Source organism: Hyla sarda, unplaced genomic scaffold (genome assembly GCF_029499605.1).
Source record: "Hyla sarda isolate aHylSar1 unplaced genomic scaffold, aHylSar1.hap1 scaffold_404, whole genome shotgun sequence".
Taxonomy (NCBI): domain Eukaryota; kingdom Metazoa; phylum Chordata; class Amphibia; order Anura; family Hylidae; genus Hyla; species Hyla sarda.
Window position 1 is genome coordinate 106719 of NW_026610421.1, and position 22692 is coordinate 129410.

Here is a 22692-nt window from a genome sequence, read left to right on the forward strand (position 1 = left end):
TGGTCCCAGCTCTCTGCAGGTCATTCACTAGGTTCCCCCCTATGTGGTTTGGGGATTTTTGCTCACTGTTCTTGTGATCATTTTGACACCACAGGGTGAGATCTTGCGTGGAGCCCCAGATCGAGGGAGATTATCAGTGGTCTTCCATGTCTTCCATTTTCTAATAATTGCTCCCACAGTTGAATTCTTCACACCAAGCTGCTTGCCTATTGCAGATTCAGTCTTCCCAGCCCGGGGCAGGTCTACAATTTTGTTTCTGGTGTCCTTTGACAGCTCTTTGGTCTTGGGCATAGTGGAGTTTGGAGTGTGACTGAGGTTGTGGACAGGTGTCGTTTTAAACTGAAAACAAGTTCAAACAGGAGCCATTAATACAGGTAACGAGTGGAGGACAGAGGAGACTCTTAAAGAAGTTACAGGTCTGTGAGAGCCAGAAATCTTGCCAGTTTGTAGGTGACCAAATACTTATTTTCCACCATAATTTGCAGATACATTCTTTAATAATCAGACAATGTGATTTTATGGATTTTTTCTCATTCTGTCTCTCATAGTTGAGGTTATAACCTATGATGAAAAATTACAGCCTCTCATCTTTTTAAGTGGCAGAACTTGCACAATTGGTGGCTGACTAAATACTTGTTTTCCCCACTGTATGGTGTGTGTGTGTGTGTGTATAATATATATATATTTATTATTCATTCTAAAATCTCACACTTCTAAATAGCAAGCCATTAGTGATCACAGATTATTTTATCTAATGTTTTATACCACTAATAGTTGGATCTCAGAATGTTTGTACCTCACACTAGCATTCTAATTAGCAAGTCTTAGGGGTCTCTGTGGGTGGCACTGTTGGTATATATGAGAGAGATATATATCTATTATGAGGGTCCCATAATATCTATCTATGCAGTGTCTCACATAAGCGAGTCCACCCCTCACATATATACAAAGTGGACTTGTGCTGCGCACACACTATTTACACAGCGGACTTGTGTTGCACACGCACTACTTACACAGCGGACTTGTGCTGCATACACACTACTTACACAGCGGACTTGTGCTGCATACACACTACTTACACAGCGGACTTGTGTTGCACACGCACTACTTACACAGCGGACTTGTGCTGCACACACACTACTTACAGTGGACTCTTGGGCCACATAATGCTCATGCAGCAAGCACACTACTTATGATGAACACCTACTACACACACAATACTCTCATGATGGAAACATGCCGCACAAGTGTCATTGTTGATAAGTAGCCCTCTCCTCATGACTCCATGGACTTGTAAACTGGTGTAGTCTCTGTTTGCTCCTATTAGCCTAACATAAAAGAACTTTGGGTGACGAGCCTTACTTCTAGGTAAAGTGTAACCTAGGTTCTCCTGTAGAATTTCTGTAAATATATACACATTTGTTTTAAATTAATTAATTTATGTATTTTTTGCAGCCCTGTTCATCTGATGGAACCTAATGATAGTCTCGGTTTTCATCTCCGTGCTCCTAAGTCTGTGCCCTATGTCCTGCCATGGAAAATGAGTAAGTAGCCATCTGACATCCCACATCCAAGGCTTCTTCCTCTTTAGTGTCTGGATCATCTCTAGAATCTTAACAAATAACCCTGTGTATAATTATGTATTGTGCTGCCATAGTGTCCACACCATCACCTACAGGAAGGCATCTATAAATGACAGCTGCCTTACCATTGGCCAACATTCTTGAACTGGACTCTTCAACCCCTTAAGCCCTTAAGGACTGAGCCCTTTTTCACCTTAAGGACTGAGCCTTTTTTTGCAATTCTGACCACTGTCACTTTAAACATTAATAACTCTGATGCTTTTAGTTATCATTCTGATTCCGAGATTGTTTTTTCGTGACATATTCTACTTTAACATAGTGGTAAAATTTTGTTGTAACTTGCATCCTTTCTTGGTGAAAAATCCCCAAATTTGATGAAAAAAATTTAAATTTTGCATTTTTCTAACTTTGAAGCTCTCTGTAAGGAAAATGGATATTCAAAATTATATATTTTTTTGGATCACATATACAATATGTCTACTTTATGTTTGCATCATAAAATTGCTGTGTTTTTACTTTTGGAAGACACCAGAGGGCTTCAAAGTTCAGCAGCAATTTTCTAATTTTTCACAAAATTTTCAAACTCAATATTTTTCAGGGACCAGTTCAGTTTTGAAGTGGATTTGAAGGGTTTTCATATTAGAAATTACCCCATTATAAAACCTACACCCCCCCCAAAGTATTCAAAATGACATTGTCAGCGTTTTAACCCTTTAGGTGTTTCACAGGAATAGCAGCAAAGTGAAGGTGAAAATTCAAAATCTTCATTTTTTACACTCTCATGTTCTTGTAGACCCAATTTTTGAATTTTTGCAAGGGGTAAAAGGAGAAAATTTATACTTATATTTGTAGCCCAATTTCTCTCGAGTAAGCACATACCTCATATGTCTATGTAAAGTGTTCGGCGGGCGCAGTAGAGGGCTCAGAAGGGAAAGAGCGACAAGGGGATTTTGGAGAGAACATTTTTCTGAAATGGTTTTTGGGGGGCATGTCACCTTTAGGAAGCCCCTAGGGTGTCAAAACAGCAAAAAAAAAAAAACATGGCATACCATTTTGGAAACTAGACCCCTTGGGGAACGTAAAAAGGGGTAAAGTGAACCTTAATACCCCACAGGGGTTTCACGACTTTTGCATATGTAAAAACAATATATATTTTTTTTACCTAAAATGCTTGGTTTCTCAAAAATTTTACATTTTTACAAAGGGTGAAAGCAGAAAATACCCCCCAAAATTTGAAGCCCAATTTCTCCCGATTTAGAAAACACCCCATATGGGGGTGAAAAGTGCTCTGCTGACGCACTACAGGTCTCAGAAGAGAAGGAGTCACATTTGACTTTTTGGAAGCAAATTTTGCTCTGGGGGCATGCCGCATTTAGGAAGCCCCTATGGTGCCTGAACAGCAAAAAAAAAAACCCCACATGACATACCATACCATTTTGGAAACTAGACCCCTTGGGGAACGTAACAAGGGGTAAAGTGAACCTTAATACCCCACAGGGGTTTCACGACTTTTGCATATGTAAAAAAATATATATATTTTTTTACCTAAAATGCTTGGTTTCTCAAAAAATGTTACATTTTTACAAAGGGTTAAAGCAGAAAATACCCCCCAAAATTTGAAGCCCAATTTCTCCCGATTCAGAAAACACCCCATATGGGGGTGAAAAGTGCTCTGCTGGCGCACTACAGGTCTCAGAAGAGAAGGAGTTACAAATTTTGCTCTAGGGGCATGCCGCATTTAGGAAGCCCCTATGGTGCCAGGACAGCAAAAAAAAACAACACATGGCATACCATTTTGGAAACTAGACCCCTCGGGGAACGTAACAGTGTTACAGTGAGTACTTATACCTCACAGGTTTTTTGAACAGTGGGCCATAAAAGTGAAAAATTTGATATTTTTTGCACTATATTGATAGTGTTACCCCAAATGTTTCATTTTCACATTGGGTAATAGGGCAAAAGGCCCCTAAAATTTGTAGAACAATTTTGTCTGAGAAAAAAAATACCCCATATGTGGATGTAAATTGCTCTGTGGATGCACTACAATGCTCAGAATAGGAGTGAAAATTTTGTTGAAATTGAAGTCGGGGGTCATGTGCATTTATAAAGCCCCTAACAGAAAAAAAAAAAAAAAACACGTGACACCATTTTAGAAACTACACCTCTCAATGAACATAACAAGCGGTACAGTGGGAAATAACACCTCACAGGTTTTTTGAAAAGTGGGCCATAAATTGAAAAATTAGATTCTTTTACAGTAAAATGCTGGGGTTACCCAATTTTTTACATTTTCACAAGGGGTAATATGAGGAATTGGGTTACAAATTTTGGAGGGCTTTTCCCCCTGACTATAAAAATACATCCACATATGGGGTAACGTGCTGGGCAGGCGCACAACAAGGCTCAGAAGTCATAGAGGTCACTTTGTATTTGTGGCCTATGGCATATCAGTAGCTGACGGTTACATACATTCCGAGGAAAATACAAAAATTAAACACCCACATGTGACACCATTACAGAAAGTACCCACCCTGAGGAATGGGTATAGGGGTAAAGAGGACATTTTGAACGCACGGGTGTTTCCTAAATTTATTTTCCAGGATTTATTTTCCAGGAATGGATGAAGGGTAGCTTTTGAAAATTGCAATTTTCACCCTATGCTCTGCTTAATTTTTTGGAAACAACTAACATGTGACTCCGAATTGTTGCCTGGAAATACGACAGAGCTCAGCGAGAACTCTTCGCATTTGACGCGGATGTTTGTTACGGACCTAACAGTTACATACATTCAGAGGAGAATACAAGAAAGGAACACCCACATGTGAACCTATTACAAACAGTACACCCCCTAGGGAAGGTGTATAGGGTGAAGTGGAGATTTGGAACAGATGGGTGTTCCCTTCATTTATTTTCCAGGAATGTATGAAGAGTACTATGGGGGGAAGAAAATTGCAATTTTAGAACTGATATGCCAATTATTTTCCCAGAATGATGACCCAGAGTACAGCCAAAAGTAAAAATGATGCCCGCCCCAAACCCTATACTCTGAATCATCATTCTGGGAAGGGGATGTGTGGGGCCGTCCCTATTCTGTTACCTCAAATGCGCAACCCGCTCAGGTGGGGAGAGAGCGTTGCACATTTGAGGCAACTGCAAACCTCCAATGCTGTTGACTCTGTGTCCCATGACCCATTTTTTAGGGGGAAGAAATAAAAAAGATATTGGGAAATTTTTTTTTTGCGGGGGGGGGCTTGGTATAAAATTTGGAAGACAATGTACTCTGGACTGGTATATTGGAGTCGAATTTTGGGGAATGAAAATTAGGGCAAAGGATGGAAAATGTAGTACTCCATGGAAGTGTGATACTCCCTGAAGCAGCCTATGCAGAGGCCCGGATGATCGGGGCAAGTGTCGCATTGAGTGGTGGTGTCCTTCCAAATCCCCCTCTTGCGACACACTCTGCATTTCTTCTGAGATCGTCCCTTCTTTCCAGTGTGGGGCGCCCACAATTCCAGAGGTGCTCTGACCCGCTCTTTGGCGGTCACCATAGATGAGGGCCTTTAGAACTTCCTCTTGGAACTGTAGGCATGTCCCTGTGTTGCCAGCGTACTTGTACAGTACAAAAGCGTTGTACATGGCAACCTGTACCATGTAGACCGCAACTTTTTTGTACCATACCTTTGTTTTCCGCATGGCATTATATGGCTTGAGGACTTGATCAGAAAGATCAACTCCCCCCATATACCGATTGTAGTCCAGAATTCAATCTGGCTTGAGGACCGGTCCCACGGTACCTTGCACAGGGACAGGGGTGCTGCCGTTCCCATGAATAGTGGTGAGCATAAGGACATCCCTCTTGTCCTTTATACCGGACCAATAACAGGTTCTCATGGGAAAAGGCACGGGACTCACCCCGGGGGATAGGAGTCTGCAGGGGATAGGAAGGAAGGCCTCTTTGATTCTTCCGGACTGTCCCACAAGCGACCGCGGATCTGGCGGCGAGGGATGTGAAGAGAGGGATACTAGTATAAAAGTTATCCACGTAAAGGTGGTAACCTTTATCTAGCAATGGGTGCAAAAGGCCCCAAACGATTTTCCCGCTAACACCCAGAGTGGGGGAACAATCTGGGGGTTCAATGCGGGAATCTCGTCCCTCATACACCATAAACTTGCAAGTGTACCCGGAGGTACTCTTGTAAAGTTTATACATGTTCACGCCATACCGCGCCCGCTTGGTAGGGATGTATTGCCGGAAGCTGAGTCTCCCCTTAAAGCTGATTAGAGACTCATCAATAGAGACCTCCCGCCCTGGGACATAGGCCTCCCAAAATCTGGCCCCGAAGTGATTGATGACCGGCCTGATTTTATACAGGCGGTCATACGCGGGATCATTTCGGGGGGACATGCCGCATTATCAGCATAATGCAAACATCTCCGAATGGCCTCGAACCGGGGACGTGTCATGGCCATATTGTAGAGCGGGGTCTGGTAGAAAATGTCCCCACTCCAATATTGCCTGACACAGGGTTTTTTAACTAGACCCATATGCAGCGCAAGGCCCCAAAAGGTCCTCATTTCGGCTGCATCGACTGGAGTCCAGCCGCCGGGTCTAGCTAAAAGTGAGCCCGGGTTAGCGGCGACGAACTGTTGGGCGTACAGATTCGTCTGTGTAACCATTAGATTAACAAAGTCACTGAAAAAATGACCGAAAAAAGTCCTTTTCAGTGAACCCGGCGATGTTAATCTTGATTCCTGAATCGCCAACAAACTCAGGAATCACGGGCTCGTGGTCCGCTGGCTCAGCCCAGACAAGTTCTCCGGTAGGAGGTACCAGTGACCTTGGCAGGGGGGCTTCACTAGTATGAGTGCCAGGGGGAGTCATACTAGCATGGGGCACAGGGTCAAGGGCAGAGGAGGTTTGCGGCGCCGCACGGCGGCGTCTCCGCCGCCTTGGTGGCTCATCATCAGAACTAGATGATGAGGACGATGAAATAAGGATGGTGGGGTCTTCATCGTCCTCTGAGCCGCTCTCGGTGTCGGAGGCAATTATGGCATATGCCTCCTCTGCCGAAAATGCTCTGCGGGCCATTTCCCTACTCTAATGGGGATACGGGTGTGTGTGTGTGTGTGTGGGGGGGGGGAAACTTTATTGGTGTGTGTGGTGTGGTGCGAGACTACCTCCCTAACCCTCCCTAACCTAACCTAACTAAACTAACCCGCCCTAACAGAAAAAAAAATAAAAAGGGGACTTTAAAAAAAAAAAAAAAAAAAAGGGACTTCTAGCGCAAAAAAAGCGTTTATCTAATCAGTGGTGTGCGCACTGATTAGCGCTTGTGGCGGCAGGGGGCGCAGAAGTCAGTGGGGGGTCCGGCTACTCAGCCCAGAACAGTGGCTGGTGGCTTGTACACAGACCCCCACACAAAAAAAACGAAAAATAAAATAAAAAAAGGCTTATCTTTGAAAAAATGCACCTGCCTGAACCCAAAAAAAAAACGCTGTTCAGTGATAAATCACTGACGGCGGTGGGACAGGCTGCACACACAGGTAAGGTCTGTCCACACAGTACATGCCTGCTACTGGTGGCACGGACCACCTATGGGTGCAAAAAAGCGTTAAAAAAAGCGCCGGCACCACAAAAAAAAACGCTGATCAGTACTACGGGACTGATCAGCGGCGGGTGGGCTCTTTTATAACTAAGAGGGTCTGCACACACTCTTAGGGAAAAGAAAAAAAAAAAGCTCTGCGCCAAAAAAAAGGCTGGCGGCAGACTGCAGCGACCCAGCAGGGCCGGGGTCACGCAGCTAAAGGTGCTATGGACCCACGGACACCCACTGAGGTACGCTGGGGAAAAAATGTAAAACTTTTTTTTTTTTTTTTTAACCCTAACCTGTCCCTACCTAAATCTAAAGCTATCCCTGGGGATTTCTGTGCCAAGGGGCCACAGAAAGGGGGCACTTTTTTTTTACTGTGAGGGGATGGTGAGCAGCACGGGGCTCCGTCCTGCTCGCCAGATCTCTGTGAAATGCCGGGCAGAATGGAGCAGCATGCTCCTAGCCCACCCAATCCCCTCCCATTACACTGTGATTGGTGTGGCCACTTTGGCCACCCAATCACAACTGTACTGAGGGGGGTGGCCACAATGCCAGCCCCCAGTACAGCATGGATAGTGATTGGTGGTGTATACTACACCACCAGTCACCATCTATATCCGGGTCACAGGGTCACACGTGACCCTGATGACTCTGAACCGCTGCAGAACGCCGGTAAGTAGTTACCGGCGTCCTGCAGCGATCGCCGGTATAAGAGGTCCTCCTTGAAATCAGCAGGCATTCTGCTCCGATCCCCACCTGGCGAGCGGCGGGGAACGGAATCGCAGCACATCGCTCGTCTGAATTGATGAGCGATGTGCTGCGATCGTGGACATGGGGGGTCCTGATGACCCCCCTGGGCGATATGCCGAGATGCCTGCTGAACGATTTCAGCAGGCATCCGGCTCTGGTTCCCAACCGGCTAGCAGTGGGGACCGGATTTCCCTCGGGCGTATGGATACGCCCTGCGTCCTTAAGGACTCTGAATGCAGGGCGTATCCATACGCCCTGCGTCCTGAAAAGGTTAAAGACCGGGGTATGGCACGGGCTCCTGACTCGAGCCTGCGTCATACTGGCCGGCCCCCAGCTGATTCCTGTAGTTGGGTGCAGGCGTTAATAGCCGACATGCGGCGATTAACCCGTGGCCTGCTATTAACCCTTTAGATCACCGCTGACAGCAGCTTCTAAAGGTGCCTTTATCCCATCCCTGCTGGGATACAATCCACTGCTGAGGTAGCCTGAGGGCTTACCTATCCTGTAGTGCCAGCTCCTGTGCTCAGAATGATAAAGCCTGGCAGGCTCTATCAATCGAGTGCTGAGCACACAGATCAATGTGGTTTTATGGAACCACATTGATCTGTATGAGGAATCAAATGATTCCTCCTAAAAAAATAAATATATATATATATAATATATATATATATATATATATATATATATATATATATATATATATATATATATAAAATAAAAGTTTAAAAACACACACAAATTAACCCCTTCCTTATTAAAAGTTCTAATCACCCCCCTTTTCCCAAATTCCATATAAAAAATATATAAACATAATAAAAATAAACATGTGGTTTTGCCGATCTATGAAAATATATAGTTAGTTAAACCGCAGAGTCAGTGGCGTACGCGCCAAAAAATTCCAAAGTGCTAAATAGCTTAGTTTTGGTCACTTTTTATACCTTTAAAAAATGAATAAAAAGCAATCAAAAAAAGTCTGATCAAAACAAAAATAGTACTGATAAAACCTTCAGATCACGGCGCAAAATATGAGCCCTCATACAGCCCCATACGCAAAAAAAATTAAAGAGTTATAGGGGTCAGAAGAGGACAATTTTAAATGTATAAATTTTTGTGCATGTCGTTATGATTTTTTCCAGTAGTACGACAAAATCAAACCTATATAAGTAGGGTATCATTTTAATCATATGGACCTACAGAATAAAGATTACCGAAATTTTACTGTAATTTTTACCGAAAAATGTACTGCATAGAAACGGAAGCTCCCAAAATTTGCAAAATGGTGTTTTTTCTTCAATTTAGCTGCACAATTATTTTTTTTTTTTCCGTTTTGGGTAAAACGACTGTCTTTACAAAAAAGAATTGGTGGCCCAAAGAAAAAAGCATTCATATAGTTTTTTAGGTGCAAAATTGAAAGGGATATGATTTTTAAAAGGTAAGGAGGAAAAAACAAAAGTGCAAAAACAGAAAAACGCTTGGTCCTTAAGGGGTTAACCCCCCAGATGCTGCAGTAACTAAATTATGTGTGTCTCACTTGGAAAAAATTGCATTTGTGGGCAATCCCTTGATTCTTACTTAACCTTCTTGTGAATGTAGTGATTATTTGCTATATCTATATTCTGTCCTGTCACTTACCATTATTTGTTTGACCCTTATCCTAGCTATTTTTTTACAGACACAATCCAACATTGTTTTTTTTTTTTTGCCCATTAATATTGAATTATGATTCTTTTTACAGATAACCAGGCTTAGTTCAGTATCAGGTAAGTATATTTTTAATCTTTCTATCCCTACCTCCCATTTTCTAGATTCACAGCTTACGTTACTCAGTATTGCTCTATAATGCCCTCCATGCTAACCCTGTTTCCTACAGTGTGCTATAGAGGAGAAGGATTTCTTCCACTTCTCAGGGTGTGATCTAGAGATGCAGGATCCTCTCTTCTGAGGGTGTACTATAGAGATATAGGGGAGCAGGATCCTCTCTTCTGAGGGTGTACTATAGAGATATAGGGCAGTAGGATCCTCCTCTTCTGAGGGTGTACTATAGAGATATAGAGGAGCAGGATCCTCTCTTCTGAGGGTGTAGTATAAAGATATAGGGGAGCAGGATCCTCTCTTCTGAGGGTATACTATAGAGATATAGAGGAGCAGGATCCTCTCTTCTGAGGGTGTACTATAGTGATATAGGGGAACAGGATCCTCTCTTCTGAGGGTGTACTATAGATATATAGTGGAGCAGGATCCTCTCTTCTGAGGGTGTACTATAGAGATATAGAGGAGCAGTATCCTCTCTTCTGAGGGTGTACTATAGTGATATATGGAAGCAGAATCCTCTCTTCTGAGGGTGTACTATGGATATAAAGTGGAGCAGGATCCTCTCTTCTGAGGGTGTACTATAGTGATATAGGGGAACAGGATCCTCTCTTCTGAGGGTGTACTATAGAGATATAGAGGTGCCGGATCCTCTCTTCTGGGGGTGTACTATAGAGATATAGGGGAGCAGGATCCTCTCTTCTGAGGGTGTACTATAGAAATATAGAGGAGCAGGAGCCTCTCTTCTGAGGGTGTACTATAGATATATAGTGGAGCAGGATCCTCTCTTCTGAGGGTGTACTATAGATATATAGTGGAGCAGGATCCTCTCTTCTGAGGGTGTACTATAGAGATATAGGGGAGCAGGATCCTCTCTTCTGAGGGTGTACTATAGAGATATAGAGGAGCAGGATCGTCTCTTCTGTGGGTGTACTATAGAGATATAGAGGAGCAGGATCCTCTCTTCTGAGGGTGTACTATAGAGATATAGAGGAGCAGGATCCTCTCTTCTGAGGGTGTACTATAGATATATAGTGGAGCAGGATCCTCTCTTCTGAGGGTGTACTATAGATATATAGTGGAGCAGGATCCTCTCTTCTGAGGGTGTACTATAGAGATATAGGGGAGCAGGATCCTCTCTTCTGAGGGTGTACTATAGAGATATAGAGGAGCAGGATCGTCTCTTCTGTGGGTGTACTATAGAGATATAGAGGAGCAGGATCCTCTCTTCTGAGGGTGTACTGTAGAGATATAGAGGAGCAGGATCCTCTCTTCTGTGGGTGTACTATAGAGATATAGAGGAGCAGTATCCTCTCTTCTGAGGGTGTACTATAGAGATATAGTGGAGCAGGATCATCTCTTCTGAGGGTGTACTATAGAGATATAGAGGAGCAGGATCCTCTCTTCTGAGGGTGTACTATAGAGATATAGTGGAGCAGGATCATCTCTTCTGAGGGTGTACTATAGAGATATAGAGGAGCAGTATCCTCTCTTCTGAGGGTGTACTATAGAGATATAGTGGAGCAGGATCATCTCTTCTGAGGGTGTACTATAGAGATATAGAGGAGCAGTATCCTCTCTTCTGAGGGTGTACTATAGAGATATAGGGCAGCAGGATCCTCTCTTCTGAGGGTGTACTATAGAGATATAGAGGAGCAGGATCCTCTCTTCTGAGGGTGTACTATAGAGATATAGGGGAACATGATCCTCTCTTCTGAGGGTGTACTATAGAGATATAGAGGAGCAGGATCCTCTCTTCTGAGGGTGTACTATAGAGATATAGAGGAGCAGGATCCTCTCTTCTGAGGGTGTACTATAGAGATATAGGGGAGCAGGATCCTCTCTTCTGAGGGTGTACTATAGAGATATAGGGGAGCAGGAGCCTCTCTTCTGAGGGTGTACTATAGAGATATAGGGGAACAGGATCCTCTCTTCTGAGGGTGTACTATAGAGATATAGAGGTGCCGGATCCTCTCTTCTGGGGGTGTACTATAGAGATATAGAGGAGCAGGATCCTCTCTTCTGAGGGTGTACTATAGAAATATAGAGGAGCAGGATCCTCTCTTCTGAGGGTGTACTATAGAGATATAGAGGAGCAGGATCCTCTCTTCTGAGGGTGTACTATAGATATATAGTGGAGCAGGATCCTCTCTTCTGAGGGTGTACTATAGATATATAGTGGAGCAGGATCCTCTCTTCTGAGGGTGTACTATAGAGATATAGGGGAGCAGGATCCTCTCTTCTGAGGGTGTACTATAGAGATATAGAGGAGCAGGATCGTCTCTTCTGTGGGTGTACTATAGAGATATAGAGGAGCAGGATCCTCTCTTCTGAGGGTGTACTGTAGAGATATAGAGGAGCAGGATCCTCTCTTCTGTGGGTGTACTATAGAGATATAGGGGAGCAGGATCCTCTCTTCTGAGGGTGTACTATAGAGATATAGTGGAGCAGGATCATCTCTTCTGAGGGTGTACTATAGAGATATAGAGGAGCAGGATCCTCTCTTCTGAGGGTGTACTATAGAGATATAGTGGAGCAGGATCATCTCTTCTGAGGGTGTACTATAGAGATATAGAGGAGCAGTATCCTCTCTTCTGAGGGTGTACTATAGAGATATAGTGGAGCAGGATCATCTCTTCTGAGGGTGTACTATAGAGATATAGAGGAGCAGTATCCTCTCTTCTGAGGGTGTACTATAGAGATATAGGGCAGCAGGATCCTCTCTTCTGAGGGTGTACTATAGAGATATAGAGGAGCAGGATCCTCTCTTCTGAGGGTGTACTATAGAGATATAGGGGAACATGATCCTCTCTTCTGAGGGTGTACTATAGAGATATAGAGGAGCAGGATCCTCTCTTCTGAGGGTGTACTATAGAGATATAGAGGGGCAGGATCCTCTCTTCTGAGGGTGTACTATAGAGATATAGAGGAGCAGGATCCTCTCTTCTGAGGGTGTACTATAGAGATATAGGGGAACAGGATCCTCTCTTCTGAGGGTGTACTATAGAGATATAGAGGAGCAGGATACTCTCTTCTGAGGGTGTAGTATAGAGATATAGAGGGGCAGGATCCTCTCTTCTGAGGGTGTACTATAGAGATATAGGGCAGCAGGATCCTCTCTTCTGAGGGTGTACTATAGAGATATAGAGGAGCAGGATCCTCTCTTCTGAGGGTGTACTATAGAGATATAGGGGAGCAGGATCCTCTCTTCTGAGGGTGTACTATAGAGATATAGAGGAGCAGGATCCTCTCTTCTGAGGGTGTACTATAGAGATATAGGGGAGCAGGATCCTCTCTTCTGAGGGTGTACTATAGAGATATAGGGGAGCAGGAGCCTCTCTTCTGAGGGTGTACTATAGAGATATAGGGGAGCAGGAGCCTCTCTTCTGAGGGTGTACTATAGAGATATAGGGGAGCAGGATCCTATCTTCTGAGGGTGTACTATAGAGATATAGAGGAGCAGGATCCTCTCTTCTGAGGGTGTACTATAGATATATAGTGGAGCAGGATCCTCTCTTCTGAGGGTGTACTATAGAGATATAGGGGAGCAGGATCCTATCTTCTGAGGGTGTACTATAGAGATATAGGGGAGCAGGATCCTCTCTTCTGTGGGTGTACTATAGAGATATAGGGGAGCAGGATCCTCTCTTCTGAGGGTGTACTATAGAGATATAGGGGAGCAGGATCCTATCTTCTGAGGGTGTACTATAGAGATATAGAGGAGCAGGATCCTCTCTTCTGAGGGTGTACTATAGATATATAGTGGAGCAGGATCCTCTCTTCTGAGGGTGTACTATAGAGATATAGGGGAGCAGGATCCTATCTTCTGAGGGTGTACTATAGAGATATAGGGGAGCAGGATCCTCTCTTCTGTGGGTGTACTATAGAGATATAGAGGAGCAGGATCCTCTCTTCTGAGGGTGTACTATAGAGATATAGGGGAGCAGGAGCCTCTCTTCTGAGGGTGTACTATAGAGATATAGGGGAGCAGGATCCTCTCTTCTGAGGGTGTACTATAGAGATATAGAGGAGCTGGATCCTTATGTGTATGTGTGTGGCATATATGGGAGGCATTATAAATTTGCGCCACCAATTTTACTTTGTAATGACTTCATTATTTTAACACCAAATCTTAAGTGAGACAATAAAAAAAAATATTTGTGGGGCAAATTTGAAGCAACTTTTGGGAGTTTGTTTGTACGCAGTGAACTTTCCATGAAGCATGACACCTTATCTTTATTCTGTGGGTCCATACGGTTTTAACGATACCCAACTTATATGTTGTTTTATTTTACTACTTTTTAAAAATAACTTTTTGTATGAAAAAGAATATGCTTAAAATTGTCCTTCTGATCCTTATAACACTTTAATTGTGACGTATACGGGGCTATATGAGGGTCGTTTTCCCTTTTTGCCCTATGACAACACCCTTGGAAAGCGTTCTCCATTCTCTGGACAGGAAACAGTTTTAAAAAAAAAATAGGTTAGTTTTATGTGCCACGATCTGTAGTTTTTATTGGTACCGTTTTTGTTTTGATGGGACTCGTTGATTGACTTTTATACTATATGAAGCGAATAAAAATGAGCAATTCTAGATTTTTTTTTTTCCGTTTTCGCAGTTTTCCGTGTGGTTTAATTAATATTATTTAATAGATTTAACATTTACACACGTGGCGATACCACACATGGTTTTTGTTTACATTATTTTATTTAAAAAAAAAAAGCGAAAAGGGAGTGATTCAGACCTGTATTAGGTAAGGAGCTTATTCACATTTATTAACATACATTTGTTTGTTTTTTTAAGTTCCCGTACGGGACTACCACTTGCAATCTTTCGCTTGCATACACTGTTAAATGTTTAGTTTATAGCACAGCTTTGCTCGTTGTTATCAGAGCTCCATTATTGCAGGCTGGTTAGGTGGCACTATTGGAGCGGCGATCAGACGAGCCAGAGGAAAGCAATTTTGTTGCTTTGGTCAACTCCCCGAGCTAGCCAACAATATATTTCCCACATTTAGACGCTGCAATCAACTTTGATTGCAGTGTCTATAGTAGGGATCGACCGATATCGATTTATTTTAGGGCCTCCCCCATCCCCGGTTTTATAATTACCTGTGCCCGGGGTCCGCGCCACTGCTGGCTCCGGCGGCGTCCTGAGCTGTCACTGTGCGCACTGACGGTGACGTCGCGTTGAGGACGTCACTCGTCATTGCGCAGCGTAACGCAGGACGCCGCAGGAGCCAGAAGTAGCGCGGGCCCCGGGAACAGGTAATTATAAAACCGGGGATGGGGGAGGCAATGGGGCAGGGGTGGTGTGGTGGGGGGGGGGGGGGGCGGTGCAGGGGGCGGGTCATTATTGGATTATCGGCAATGTAATTGCCGATAACGTCCAAAATAGTGAATATCGGCCGATAATATCGACCAAACCGATAATTGGTCGATCCCTAGTCTATTGGGTAATGCCGGACATTGGCCCAATGGTTGATGTCTGGTATTAGCCATGGGTCCTGGCTGCTGATAACAGCCGGGACCCACAGGGGATGATTTTCAATACTGCCATCACGTGAGCTCTTTTCTTATGTAGCAGAGCGCAGGCGCCGCTCTATTCCTGGTGTAGCGAAGAAACTCATGTGACAGCACTGAACAAAATTGAATATTCATATCGGGGGCGGGTATTGTGCGGCATGTAGAGGAGGTAGGGAAGCTCGGCAAGTCAGCTCCCTGCCGCCATTGTGCAAACAAGAGCTGTAGCAATACAGCAACGGGGCCATACAGTCATGGCCGTAAATGTTGGCACCCCTGAAATTTTTCAAGAAAATTAAGTATTTCTCACAGAAAAGGATTGCAGTAACACATGTTTCTCTATCGGCTCCATTTGGGGACACAGACCTTGGGTATATGCTGTTGTTGCTAGGAGACTTGACACTAAGGAAACCAAAAAGGTCTGCTCCTCCCAGCAGTATATACCAGCCTGAGGTAATCAGTTTTAGCTTAGTTTCTGAGGAGACAGATGCTGGTCTGGGCCTTTTTTATTTTCCAGATTAGGGATGTTTAGATTTTTATCTCCCTTTTCTTTTCCTGTTTTTAGGTGGGGACTCGGGAACATAGCGTTCACTGTTTCCCCATTTGCGATTGAGGTGGCACAGGCATCGTGGATGTACTGTCAACCCCCTCTTGCCAACTGTCAGTGCCTGGGGTTGTACCTCATGGGTCCGGGTCCCCCTACTTTCCCTGCTCGTCTCACTGTTGCAGCCCGGCATGATGCAGGTGACTTAATTAAGTAAGTTCTTCAGACCAAGGGTGGGGGGGTTATCCTTTTATTCGGGTCTCTCCCCTCTCCCGGCGCTGCCTGTGTGCAGACACTGGCACTTGTATGGCGGCTGCGGTCTCCCCCCTTCTCCCGGCTTCATCACTCCCGCACCACGCTCCTCAGCCCCCGTTCACTGGCAGCTAGCGCCGGCCCTTCTGCTTCGGTCGCATGATGCAATAGGCGACCGGAGCCCAGGGTTCTCGTGCTGCCGGCGGTACCTACTTGGGATCTGAACTTGGTCCTGGGTGCTCTGCAGGTGCTCCCTTTGAACCCCTCAGGGAGGTTTTTCCTTCATCTCCTTTCCTGGAAGGTGGTGTTCCTTATTGCAATTACCTCTATTAGACGGGTTTCAGAGCTGGCGGCTCTATCCTGACACTCTCCCTTCCTGATCATCCACCAGGACAAGGTTCTTTTTCGTCCGGTTCCATCTTTTTTTTGCCTAAGGTGGTTTCCGTTTTCCACCTTAATGAGGACATCGTCCTCCCGTCGTTTTTCCCCGCTCCAGCTCATCCCAAGGAGCGTTTGCTCCATAAACTGGTTGTGGTGCGGGCTGTACGAACCTACTTTTCTATCACTTCTTCCTTTCGTCAATGTGACTCCTTTTTTGTTCTTACGGACGGTCGCCGTAAGGGGCAACCTGATTCAAAGGACACCATTTTGCGGTGGATCAGGTCTGCCATTTCAGAAGCTTACCATTGTAAAGGGAAGACCCCTCCCATTAAGGTTTCAGCTCATTCCACGCGTTCTGTCGGAGATTCCTGGGCTCTCCGTAACAGGGCTTCGGCCTCACAAGTCTGTAAGGCGGCTACCTGGTCGTCCTTGCACTCTTTTACAAAATTCTACCAGGTACATACCTTTGCATCCGCTAATGCTAGTCTGTAAGGTGTTGCAGGCGGTGGTGGTCCAGCCTGCCCCCTGACTGGTTTCTGTGCCCACCCTATGGATGGCTTTGGTACGTCCCAAGGTCTGTGTCCCCCAATGGAGCCGATAGAGAAAAAAGGAGATTTTTGTTCTTACCGTAAAATCCCTTTATCGGAGGATCCATTGGGGGACACAGCTCACGCCCCTTTCTTTTGGTGTTCCTGGTTTGGTTACCTGTCCAAGGGTGTGTTCACTTATTTTTGTTCTGTGGTTACCTCGGACTGGTCTCGGTTTTCTGCCTTTCGGTCCTCTCCTACTGCTGTGGGACTAAACTGATTACCTCAGGCTCTGTAGGCGGGTATATCCTGCTGGGAGGAGCCGACCTTTTTGGTGTCCATAGTGTCAAGTCTCCTAGCAACAACAGCATATACCTAAGGTCTGTGTCCCCCAATGGATCCTCCGAGAAAGGGATTTTACGGTAAGAACAAAAATCTCCTTTTTGCTATACACATGTTTATTCCCTTTGTGTGTATTGGAACTAAACCAAAAAAGGAGGAAAAAAGCAAATTGGTCATAATGTCACCAAACTCCAAAAATGGGCTGGACAAAATTATTGGCACCCTTTCAAAAATGTGGATAAATAAGATTATTTTAAGCATGTGATGCTCCTTTTTATTTATCCACAATTTTGAAAGGGTGCCAACATTTAAGGCCATGACTGTATCTTGTAAATACCTCCACCAATTTCTATGTGAGACATTGTTTTACTTCTGTTCATCTGCACTGTTACCCAGTTTTTATTTGGTTTAGTGCGGGTGAACAGCCTGTCAGTTTCCCTTAAAGGGGTTAATACGTTGGAGTGCCACCTCTTATATTTGGATTGCTGTATCGGGTAAGATCTTGGAGAGCAGAGCACCTGTCGTTAGGATTACAAGTCCCAGCACTTTACCTATTCCTTATTTTCTTTTTTCCTTTTTTTGATCAAATAGTTTTTAATGAAAATTTAGTGAGAGGAAGGACAATTTAGAGGTATAAATGTTCCTATAGAACTGGTATAAGCAGTCCAGGATCCCTGCATTGGAAGTTAAATGTGTGCTATCAGTGGAGGTAAATTCAGCGATTCGTGACTGATCGAACTGAGGCCGCACAACCATAGTGAGCATATGACCAGCACTTATGACAGAAGGCTTGGTTAAAAAATAAAAACCTATTGTCAGCCACATGGAAAAGATGATCTGCGCCTCCTTCCAATGTCCCTCAGTAAGGGATCCAAGTTTTATATGGGAAAGAAAAAGCAGACAGTGGCGGCGCTATCCTTGTGCCGTTACCAAGGGCAACACAATACAGTTTTCACTTAGCAAATTGCCCATGTGCCTGGATGTGTTTGGCTCAGAGCTCAACACCTTTTTTCTCATAAACGAGTAGTTGCATGGCAGCAAGGACCTGGTTCCGCAAATGCACTGAGTTTGCAGAGAAGACTTGGTTCCGTTTGATAGTTCGAACGGAGAGGGTAAAATCCCTTGATAAAGAGAGCTGCACTCTCGAAACTCATTGTTTATATGTCAATAAAGCTACTTTTATTATTTTAACATCGGTGTCCGCGGTTGTAACCTATCGTAGTGGTGTGCGCCGTTAGGATAAACCTATTTTTACCCCTCTCCGTTCGAGCTATCCAACAGAACCAAGTCTGCTCTGTAAGGGATCCGCCACATATACTGATTCAGTCTCCACCACCCAACGCTGATAAGTCAATGTCCGTTCCCGACTAACTTTTTTTTTAACAAATCTGTTAGGGATGTCCCGATACAATTTTTTTTAAGACCGAGTACCAATACTTTCATTCTAGTACTCGCTGATAGATACCAAATACGAGTACTTTTATTTTAAAGGGAATCTGACCCCAGGGTGACCCGGTCTCTGGCGCTGCTTACCGTGCTGATATGTGGGTTCCTTGTTGTGTACAATGGAGGCGGCTGCTGTAGTATGAGCCAATATTTCTCTCTTCTCCATTGGACAGAACAGGGAATTTGCATTGGCGGCGAGACCGATGTCTCCGGAGTGATTGCGCTGATGTTAACATGGTGAGCAGCAGTAGAAACTGGGTCACCTGCACTAACTACCTATAAATTCAAGTTAGTGCAGGTGACTCTGCTGTAAGATTGCCTTTAATAGTAGGTAGAAGCCCCTTGTAGGTAGTATAGATAGTTGCAGACATTAGTAGCAGCCCCACTGTAGACCGCAGCCCCATCCCTGTAGACCCCCCCCCCCCCCCCGTAGACAGTGCTCTCGTCTCCCTTACAGACAGCAGGCCCCCCCCCCCACTTTGTAGACAGCGCTCCCTCTTGTCCCCTCTTGTAGGGAGCAGGGTCCCCATACCCTTGTAGGGAGCAGGCCCATCCCCCTTATAGGGAGCAGGCCCCTTCCTCCCTTATAGACAGCAGCTGCCCCTCCTCTTGTAGACAGTGCTCACCTGTGGCTGTCCTTGGGTGTTGCCGCTCCGCTGTCCCGTTCTCCCGATCGCATCAGGGCGTCCTATGGAGGAGCATGTGACATACACGTCACTCTGCCTCCTCCATAGCATTACGCTGGGCGCAGGGGAGGAGGTGTGGACGTGTGTGTTACATGCTCCTCCATAGGACGCCATGATGCGATCGGGAGAACAGGACAGCGGAGCCGCACAGCAGCAGGTATCGGACATGGTATCGGGGACATTAAACGAGTCCCCGATACCATGCAAATGTCGAGTATCGGCACCGATACTAGTATCTGTATCAGGACATCCTTAAAATTATTAAACAGCAAAGAAATAAAACAAACAGCGATAAACAATTTTCTGTGAATGGGTATAGGTAAAGGAATACTGGTATGTGGAAGAACTTTGCACGTAGTTAGAAGCACAACCCTAAGTAACAAGTCCACATACTAATGGTATTTAGTGTACGGAAAGAAGAGTCAGGACCAGCATCATAGGTAGCTTATGTTGTGGCAAGTGTAAAGCTAAGATAACCATGTACCTGGGGCGCGTTGGTGCATCATGGGATGCCTCACTATAATGGGAATTAGTAGGAACAACCAAATGATAACAAAATAAAGTAACAGTGTAGCAAGAGAGGCCGGGGCCCGGTCACAAAACCAGAGTTTTTGATGCGGGAGCCAAGGCCCCCATGTCCTCCTAAAAGCATTACCGTATGTTGAAAGATAGGAGGTGTAGGTTGAAGCCAGTAAATGGGTATGAGGGTCTTGGCTGCCGCTAGCAAATGTGTAGGCAAGGATTGTTTAGAGGGTCTAAGATTTGAGAGCTGAAAGGAAAGCACAATCAGTCCCTTAGATAAGGTAACAAGGATTGTACCCTGGATGGACTGTATTGAAAGGACAGAAAAAAACAGAACATGCAGTATTTTTTCTTCCGTGAAAAAAACTGAAGAAAATACGGACATCATAATTTTAACATTGAAGTCTATGGCAAACAGATGAACCTTTAATGTCATCCGTTTGCACCCGGGTTTAAAATATCAGTAATTACATCTGAGCATGCTCAGAAGAGGTGACATTAGCAGATTCCTACAGTGTTGTGGGACTACTACTACTCTAATCATGAAAACAAGTCCGTTCCATGATGGGAGTAGTAATTCTCCGGCTGCGGGAGTCTGCCGGTGGCTGGGGGGACTACATTAGTGTTTGTACTCTGTATCTTTATAAATGCGCTGGGGGGCTAGATATATAGTGCTATATATCTTTCCCCCCACAGCGCTTTTAATATACATTGTCCATTTTAAAAATTCCTGCAGGGAGCCCTGATTGGCTCCTCGGTACAGGCCATTCAGAGCTCCCCGCGGGGAATATAAAAATGAAAGTAAAATACAGTACATCGGTGATCGCAGGTTGCGGACCATGCCGCCCGCTCCCCTGCTTAATAACTTCTGACCGGATCGGGTCTTGGAAGTGAGACCCGGTGCGATCAATCCCTCAGCCCCTGTACTACTACCCCCATCATGGAACAGAGTCTGTTCCATGATGGGGGTAGTACTAGTCCTGGCTGCAGGAGTCTGTAGGTGGCAGATTTTTTCATAAAAAAAAAAAAAAAAAAAAAAAAAAAACAGTTACAAACACTTCAAAACGGATACCCGTTAGAATCGGCTGATCAATCAGTTTTTTTAAATTTTTATTTTTTTATTTTCTTAAACGGAACGGGGGCAAACGGCCGTGTGAACACACCCTAAGAGTGGAGTGGAGTTTTCTTTGTGGGTTTTAATTCCCTACAATTTATTTTCCACGATATTTACCAAGGTTTCTCAGCATTTTACTCTTTCCCTACACTTTGCTTTTTTTTTTTTACACATGCTCTGATCTGTCTGGTTTTTTTTTCTCAGTTTAAATCCATTGGGTTTTGTGAAAATGTCTGGAACACGCCCCTTTTCCAGGCGACCACGCCCCTTTTTGGGTTTTCTTAGCAAAATGGAGAGTTAGTCGGGTTTTTTTTAATTCTGGTGCTAATTCTGGCGCAGACTGAATTTCTGGCGCAATGCGACAGAATCTGGCGCACAACCCGACAAAACATGTTGGGTTTGCAATAGTAAATGAGGGCCAATGTGTTTGTTTTTTTCTAAATATTTTTTTTTCATAAATATTAATAAAAATACCCCTATATGATGATAGTATCCCTTTCCCAGCATCTCTGACAAGATGGCCATCCCCATAATCGGTTACATGAATGGAAAAAATCTATACTCTTCAAATGGATACGAAAATAAGACTTAATACGTTTACCCTTTACAGTAAATGAAAGTTTTCTATGAGATTTGACCTTTCTGTTTCAGGTCTTTGGACCCATAAGAAGAATGGTTGCTGTTTCTCTCGAACTTTGTGTTTTAACATTTGTTGTTTTAGATCTGTTGTGGTTTTTGAGTTTACATAGAATTTACATGATTGCATTGGAGCCGAGCGAGACACAGAAGAACCTACAGACATACCAGTCTTGACTTGTCTGATTTTTTTTTTTTCTGTATCTCAATGTAAAACTCAGTTGTAGACTCCTCACTCTGATGTTTGTACATCTTCTTTCCTGTTAATAAATTTTTTTTTTTTAAATGTAGTCACAGCCTGACCTACAGAGAGCGGTCCTATTCCTGGACCTAAAATAATACACAGCCTGACCTACAGAGCACTATCCTACCCAGGACTGGACCTAAGACACAGCCTGACCTACAAAGAACTGCCCTACCTCCGGACATGAGATTAAACCGCTTGACCTACAGAGAGCTCTCCTACCCCCGGACCCGACATAAGACACAGCCTGACCTACAGGGAACTGTCCTACCACGGACCTGATATAAGACATAGCCTGACCTACAGGGAACTCTCCTACCCCCGGACCTGACATAAGACACAGCCTGACCTACAGGGAACTCTCCTACCCCCGGACCTGAGATAAGACACAGCCTGACCTACAGGGAAACTGTCCTACCCCCGAACCCGACATAAGACACAGCCTGACCTACAGGGAACTCTCCTACCCCCGGACCTGACATAAGACACAGCCTGACCTACAGGGAACTCTCCTACCCCCGGACCTGACATAAGACACAGCCTGACCTACAGAGAGCTCTCCTACCCCCGGACCTGACATAAGACACAGCCTGACCTACAGAGAGTTCTCCTACCCCCGAACCCGACATAAGACACAGCCTGACCAACAGGGAACTCTCCTACCCCCGGACCTGATATAAGACATAGCCTGACCTACAGAGAGCTCTCCTACCCCCGGACCTGATATAAGACATAGCCTGAC

General features: G+C 44.6%; 1 protein-coding gene across 3 annotated transcripts in view; it reads left to right on the forward strand.

The window, feature by feature from the left end:
* Positions 1-21990, forward strand: part of LOC130333359 (gametocyte-specific factor 1-like) — a 95976-nt gene extending 73986 nt beyond the window's left edge. For all 3 annotated transcript variants that reach the window (XM_056553839.1, XM_056553841.1, XM_056553840.1), the window contains 3 exons: positions 1456-1544; positions 9660-9684; positions 21722-21990. In XM_056553839.1, coding sequence (XP_056409814.1) covers positions 1456-1544; positions 9660-9673 — 103 coding nt within the window. In that variant the 3' untranslated portion in view covers positions 9674-9684; positions 21722-21990. The remainder of the gene's footprint in view (positions 1-1455; positions 1545-9659; positions 9685-21721) is intronic.
* Positions 21991-22692: the final 702 nt, after the last annotated feature.